The 7,522-nt window shown below is 34.0% G+C and overlaps 1 protein-coding gene across 1 annotated transcript; it reads right to left on the bottom strand.

Annotated features, from left to right (window-relative positions):
* Positions 1-3,884: 3,884 nt before the first annotated feature.
* Positions 3,885-6,797, bottom strand: LOC127903839 (probable disease resistance protein At5g63020). The gene has a single exon (XM_052445102.1). It carries the CDS (start codon positions 6,561-6,563, stop codon positions 4,056-4,058), a length of 2,508 nt encoding a protein of 835 aa, XP_052301062.1. The 5' UTR covers positions 6,564-6,797; the 3' UTR covers positions 3,885-4,055.
* Between the last annotated feature and the right edge of the window lie 725 nt (positions 6,798-7,522).

Genomic DNA, 7,522 nt, shown 5'->3' with positions numbered 1-7,522 from the left:
CCAAATGAATCCACTGAATTTGTAATGGGCTTGAACTTGATGCTGGGACTGACCCAGCCCAGATTCCTAGCTTCGATTGGATTTTGAAAGCTAAATTAAGAGGTGTGATATTTGACCCTCCCATTATATTTCATCAACCCCCACTAATTACTTTTATATTAATACCTATTTTATTTTTATATAAAATGACTTAAAAGAATAAATAGATTGTTAAATGCACCCACATGATAATTCCTATTAATATTTAATTTAATTAATCTAATTTCGTAAATCTTAATTTCTTTTAACCTTTTAAATTATTATCTCTTCTCAAATATTGTCTATCTACTTTTGTAATCATGATAAAATTAATTTACAGTTTTCAATATAGGATGATGAACTATCAAATCGTTTTTTATGGTTAAGGCAACAATAAATAGAACCTTTAAAAAGAATGAGAGAGATTATAATGATTATGAGAGTTTTTTTTAAAATAGATTTCATAAGTTTTAGAGGATTGATGTTTGGAAAAAGATAAAAGAGAAAGATTATAGCAAGGGTAAATTTGAGATTGGGTGGGTTATGTTGAGAGAAAAAGATTAGTTTAAAAATTTTAATATGGTTAACTAAAAAATGTGGGCTGGTGAGATAAAATCAGGAGGTCAAATATCACAATTCCTAAACCAATTTCATTTGTTAAAAATCTGAGTTTGGCTTATAAATGCCCACATTTTTTTTACAATTTTAACCTTGAAATTTATTTTATAAAACAAAAACGTTATCTTTTCAACCTCATCTTCATTTTTCATTGCCATCAAATAGAGGAATTTCGTTTATAATTTTACTAATTGTAGAAAAGGTCTTTGAACTTGTTTAGAAAGCGCTTAAATGATTTTAGATTTTGAAAAAATAATCTAGACTGAAACAGAAATTTTAACAATTCACACAAGAAAGTGTATTGAATTTGAAAATGTTTGTTTGAAGAGTAAATGTTGAATCCCTTCTAAAAGAGAAAGTCAATATCATATGAGTTTACTTTTTGGAAATAGAAATAAAGGGTAATGATCCAAAACAAAGTTGTTAATAATATAGAAAATGTTCAACTGAATTTATATTATAAGAGGAAATCCAAGTTGAATTAAAAATTTATATAAAAGAAAATTATTTAAGTTAAGAAAGTTATAGAGAGAGAAATGAAGATATTCTAGAGAGAGAATATGAAAGATCCGAAACAATTGTGTGGGGATATTTATGTAATTAAACTAGTAACTAGTAAGGGATTTTATAAGATTTTTTTTTTAGGAATGGAAATAGTATCACTCTAAAATTATTGGCATCATCATAAGGAAAAATAAAATTATAGCACTACAAAGAAATGAAAATATTGAAAGCAATTACATACTAGCTTTTATTTTTCATTTTTTTAAATTAATGTAGGTGTTTCTGAAGAAGTAATTTGGCTTGCCCTGAAATTTTCGGGTAAAATTCTTGGAGCAACATAGTTTTCCTTCATAATGTTCTTCCTTTCACTCCTTGTTTTATTCTCTTTTTATTCTTAAATAAAGTTTGAAAAACAATAATAATATTATGATTGTCAACTACTATAATCTCAACATTTTACTTTCAATTAAACAGTCACATAGTCAGTTCATTAATATTATATCATACAGAAATGAATTCATAATTTATGAAAAAAATAATAAATCTTATTGAGTATAATATAATCAAAACTTAGATGTTGGAATTATTTCAAATAATAATAAAAAGTCATTATATTCACTTGATAAATACTTTTAACAAAAGTTGACTTACGGGATATCGATATGCTTTTGATTATGTTGATTTAAAAATAAAAATGATTTCTAAACTTTCCATTATTGATAATAATAATTCTTTAGGGTAAACTTTAATTTACCCCATATTTAGAATTATAATCTTCAGTTTGCCCTTCCAAGCATGAAAATATCAATTTAGTCCCATTTGCTGTTAAGAAGATTTGAAAAAAAAAAAAAAGAAGTAATCAATGAAACCCTCATTTGTCATCATTTTCTGAATGAAAATGGAGGGGAAATTGAAGTTTTTATATTTTTAAGGAGTAAACTAAATGAGAAATTCTAGAATACATAAGGTGTTTCATATTTTTAAATGATGTGGAACCACTAATTAATAACTTTTTTTATATGTGTCAATAATTTTTAAACATAAAAATTAGCTTATTCAAAGTCAAACAATGCCTCCTTTTCTCTCTCTTTCTTCTAGTTTCAAAGATTTTTCTTCCTTCATCCAAGAACAGAAAACCAAAAAAACATTAATTTATTGAAAATTATACAAATAATAATTTGAATAAAGTGCCTTCGCAAATCTTTAGTCCTCATTTTTATCGGATTAAGAACCAATTTCTCATTAACAAGAACATCATGATTGGAATGGTCATCCATCTTCTTTGAATTCTTGAATATATTCATTGTTTCCATGACCTCGGTTCCTGCGGGCATCAGTTCACTAAGGCGCAATAATTGCCCAGATTTGGTATTGTTATCAGCAGCACCATTTCCCATCACGAGTCCCTTCTTTACTTCTTTCTCATTTCATTTACACCGGTTGATTTTTCTTCTATTTACATAACTTCATGTAACGTTAGCTTTTAGTCTGCTATGAGCTCTGTTCACCCGTTTTCTGCTCAAAAATAATGTCGGACCTTTTTCTTTTAATTTTAATTCCAATATGTGAAGCCTCCAAATCATAATTTCTCAACTCCTTGAGAGCCTTCTTGAATCGGTTCAGCTACTTGAGTTTCCAATTCTTCCACCCTCGAGAATTACTGGGAAAGCACCTAAGCAAGTGCACACTGGAATGTTATTGATCAAGAACTTTCATTATTTGATCCAACGGCTAAGGAGACTTTTGTAAAATTCTTTTCTATATATCCTCAAATCTCGTAGTGTTATTGATCATCCATCAATACCAATCAATTTTCTCCGTTATAAGTTCTTTAAAGCCCATCCTTGTCCGTGTTGCAGCCGCTTCATCTGTTGTTGTTCGGCAACGATCGCTCTTATCGGCATATCATTCCTTTAGCTTAAGTAAAAACAACTTTTTAAGACTCTCTCTGCAAGAGATCAAGATTAACTTGGAAATAACATCTCACATACCCTGCTTTTCTAACACAACAATCCAGGCATATTGGGAAATAGAGTTATCACCTTATGAGTGTGAGGGTGAGCAAATGTTTCCCATTGTATTTACTGATTCAATATTCGACAAAGAGATTGAGAAATGTGATGAGAATAATGGGAAAAGAAAAACTAAGCTTATAACGAGCTTAACAGAGCAATATTTAGCCTCGGATTAATATATCATATTAAATTTTTGTCCAAGGGTAGCTTGTAAAATCAGTGCAACTTACCTTCTAAAACCCATATATTATTATGCATATCAGCCTATTTTTTTATAATTAAGAAAAGAAAAATTAAAAATGGACCACTTTGATTATATCAAATTTATGTTGATTAATTTTATAATGGATGTGGATTTCTATTGAAGTGGGATACTTTACACTGTCAAATCACAAAAAATGAGTCTCTGTAGTTTTGTTGACAGAATTAGGTAAATCTAATAAACTATAATATGATTTTGATCACTACTGCTCGATAAATATAGAAAATATTTATCCAAAATCGCAACCCAATCCTCGTAAACAGTTTATTTGTAAAATTGGTTCCAAAAACACATTACCATAAACAAGCTTTGAAAACTCCAGACTCACGCGCTAAAGAGTCTCGCTCAACACCAAATCATGTAGGTAGCGGGCCAATAGAACTGTGTTTTGAAAGAGATCTTTAGGAATCAGTCCAATTCTTTATTAAGTTCTTACTATTTTCTTTACTTGGACACATAAACATTTGCACCAAGTGACACCAGATAAGAGGGGCAGATCAAAAATTTTTTTAAAAAAAAAATTGAATGAATTAAGAAAAAGAAACCACTAGAAAACAGTTCGTTAATTGGAAATTAAATGGCAACATTACAAACAGATTGAAACAACTAGTATGAACTGAAATCACTTGGCACCCACACTAAAAATGCGGGGCTTTTAAACAGGGAAGAAAGGCATTTTGAGTGGCTTGATCATCCCATTGAAGATTATTCCACCAGCTTTCTTCTCCCCCGATAATAAGTTTACGTTCCAATCCGCTGATGCAATCAAATGGAAGCTTCATAAGCTTTGGACATAAAGTTACGTGCAGTTCCTTCAAATGAGGGAAGGGCAAGGCCCTTGGGTAGATGCTCCTCAAATTTTCTAATCCGCCCAGGTAAAGAAATCCAAGCCTTGCAAACGGGATTAGATTTTGCATCTCCTCGGATGGAATTTCACCCAATTTATCAAGGCTGATTATTTCTTCCAAATAACGGCAGCTAGTCACCGCAATATGCTTGAGATTTGGAGCAAGAATAAGCCATGTCACGTGCCTCAATTTGGATCCCCATATTGAAACTTTGTGGAGACTAAAGAACCCGTGAGTTTCTCGGATTCTTTTCACTTCTCCTCCTGCATAGTCAATCTCCATTTCTTCCAAATCTTTACAATCCATCATGTCTAGTGCTTCGAGATGCCTCAAACTTGCTAAAGTCAAAACACTGAGCGATGATAAACTGCGACAGTTTGTAAGGCTTAGAGATGGAGTATTGCTAACGATGCTCTGTAAACTGGGAGATGTCAGCAATCTTTGAAGAGCTGCAAAACTGTGTAAAGTGATGGTCAGCACATTTAAATGTTTCAAACCAACCAATTCCTCCACCAAAACTAAACTGCCTCCAAACAAAATGCTACTTGATTTTTGTTTAGAAGAACCACATTTGAACATTCTCAATGCTTCCAACATCTTTAGATTCGATATCAACTGTCCCGGAATTTTAGAGATTCGATACGTAGACTCCAAGTTCAAACATTTGAGATTAACCAAGTACCTTAACTCTAGTGGCAATCCTTCTATACCGGTCTCCGATAGATCAAGATTTTGAAGTGAAAACAAGTTTGAAATTCCTACAAGAAAATGCCGTGGCAAGAAGGTGTGTGACAGCTTTAAAACTCTAAGAGAAGCCATTGATTGAAAGAATTCTTCATTAGCCATGGATATATAATTCGAACTAAGAAACAAAGTCAGGAGATGAGGAGATGCAGGAGACTCCGGAAGTCTCCAAATTTTGTTTTGCATCAGTGACATCCTTGTAACCTCTTGCCACAATTCAGATCTTGGTGTTTCAGTTAATCCTACACCTGCAAGAACTAAATACCTTTCCTCCTGCTTCTCAGTCGTAGATGCAATCCACAAAGCCATGTCACGAACCACATCATGCATTTTTACACAATTATCATCTTCTTCTTCCAACAGACATGCATGAAGAAGACTACGAATAAGAGAGGAACCTTGATTTCGAGCCCCAATACCATTATACTCATCTAAAAACCCCTCACATATCCAACAATCTATCAAGTCCTCTATGCTAATACTGTAGTCTTCGGGAAAAAGACTACAGTACAGGAGACAAAATCTAGTTTCATTGCTGGGCAAAAAATCATAGCTGAACTTTAAACGAGAAAGTACCCTTTTCTCCATACCTGAAAACTTAGACGCTGAACTCCTAAGCACCTCTATTGCATGTTCCCACTCTCGAGGGGCCTTGTTAGAAGCCATGGCTCGGCCTACAGTGATTAGAGCAAGTGGCAAACCACCGCACTCTCCGGCCACAGTTTCTGCTAGCTCAGGAATATCAGGATGACTGTCTAGAACATCTCTTCCCACTTTCTCCTCAAATAATCTCCAGGCATCTTCATATCCCAGGCACTCCACTTTAAAGGATTTGTGAGCATCCATTTGGCCGCAAAGTTCAAACTCGCGCGTTGTGAAAACTACCTTGGACGCACTTGTACGGCTTGGAACAGGTAAACCCACTTGAGCTAAATCAACTAGCTCCCATATGTCATCCAATAGTAACACAAACTTCGTGTTCCTCATGATCTTGAATATTTCCTGAGCTTTCTCGTGAAAGCTTTTCCCATCCCATGACTCGTTGCACAAACCAATCTTTTTAGCAATACTTTCTTGTATCTTTTCGAGCTGCAGGTCTCTGGACACCACTTCCCAAATAACAAAGTCGAAATTATTGGACGTGTGAAGGAAGCTGTTGTTGATTTGCCTCAACAGGGTGGTCTTACCCACTCCTCCCATACCGTACAGGCCAACAATTCCCACAGGTTCTTCGGTGAGGCATCTCCAAACTCTGTCTAAAGTTGACTGGAAGCCCACTACTGCCGGCGGAAGAGGTCTTTCATCAACTGGGTTTTCTGGTACCGTTTGAGCCACGTCTTTGAAATCTCCTTCCTTTCTTAAGCTCTGCACATTTTTCAATGACTCGACAACTCTTTTCCCGTACTTGTGCCTTTCGATGCAGTTTCCAGAACAGAAACCACCGAGAATTTCCTCCTCTTTTCCAATGATTTCTGCCAACAGTCTTGGAACTTCTTTTTCCACATCTTGCACTCTGGAAAGCCACCCCTGCACTTGCTGCAGTGTGCACATCATTTCTTGCTTCAATCAACTTTTGAAATTCCGTCCGCAAGGCAGCAAGATTGTCTTTCAAATGACAGATATACCCTGCCTGGCTAACAATGCAATCTAGGCAATGAGAAATGGTGTCGTCACATGAGAATGAGACTGAGCAAGCGTTTCCCATAGTTTGTATAGAATTCAATATTCAACTATTTAGGAATTGAAGAAAAGTGATGAGAATGTATGAGCACTACAATGTTAGTTAATTGATGGAACTTATTCTTTTTATAGAAATTTCTCTACCAGACAGGTGGTATTAATTCAATTATATGTTTCTACTAGGAAAGTCAATTTTTTAGTCTTAGAAGGTACCATCACTGGGTGATAGGTGTCCCCGAATAAGACTTGGACTTTTTATGTGATTGTTTGAGCCAAATATATTGAAGGAACGTAATGTTTTTTCAAGTCCTTCAATTAATGCGAACAAACCTTCGTAATCTCTACGGTGATTAACTTTGAAAATATACATTTTTGACAAATATCTATGTATCTAGTATTGGTCATGTGGCGCATATAAGTTGGAGTCATTAAGATCAAGTTACTAACCTTATGATGTAAGTTTCAAAATAAAAACTATGATGTAAATATTTATTGAACCCGTTCAATATCTGAGAAGATGAAATGCAAATGCTCGAAAACGAACCTGAAAATCAGCATTTCCTTTGGTAGATTGGATGATTGGATCATAAACCGTGTCCAACCTTAAACCAAATGAATCCACTAAATTCTAATGGGCTTGAACGTGATGATGAGGACCAAACCAGCCCAGATGCCATGCCCCGATTGGACTTCAAAGCCTAAACCAAAAGTTGTAATATTCAATCCTCTTGTTATATCTCACTAACCCCTACTAATCATTTTTATAATAATATTTATTTTATTTTTATATGATATAATTTGAAAGGGTAAATAGCTTTTTAAGTGCACCCACA

The sequence above is a fragment of the Citrus sinensis genome, chromosome 7 (assembly GCF_022201045.2).
Source record: "Citrus sinensis cultivar Valencia sweet orange chromosome 7, DVS_A1.0, whole genome shotgun sequence".
Classification (NCBI taxonomy): domain Eukaryota; kingdom Viridiplantae; phylum Streptophyta; class Magnoliopsida; order Sapindales; family Rutaceae; genus Citrus; species Citrus sinensis.
The sequence above is the reverse complement of the archived record's forward strand: the minus strand, read 5'-3'. Positions and strand labels throughout refer to the sequence as shown.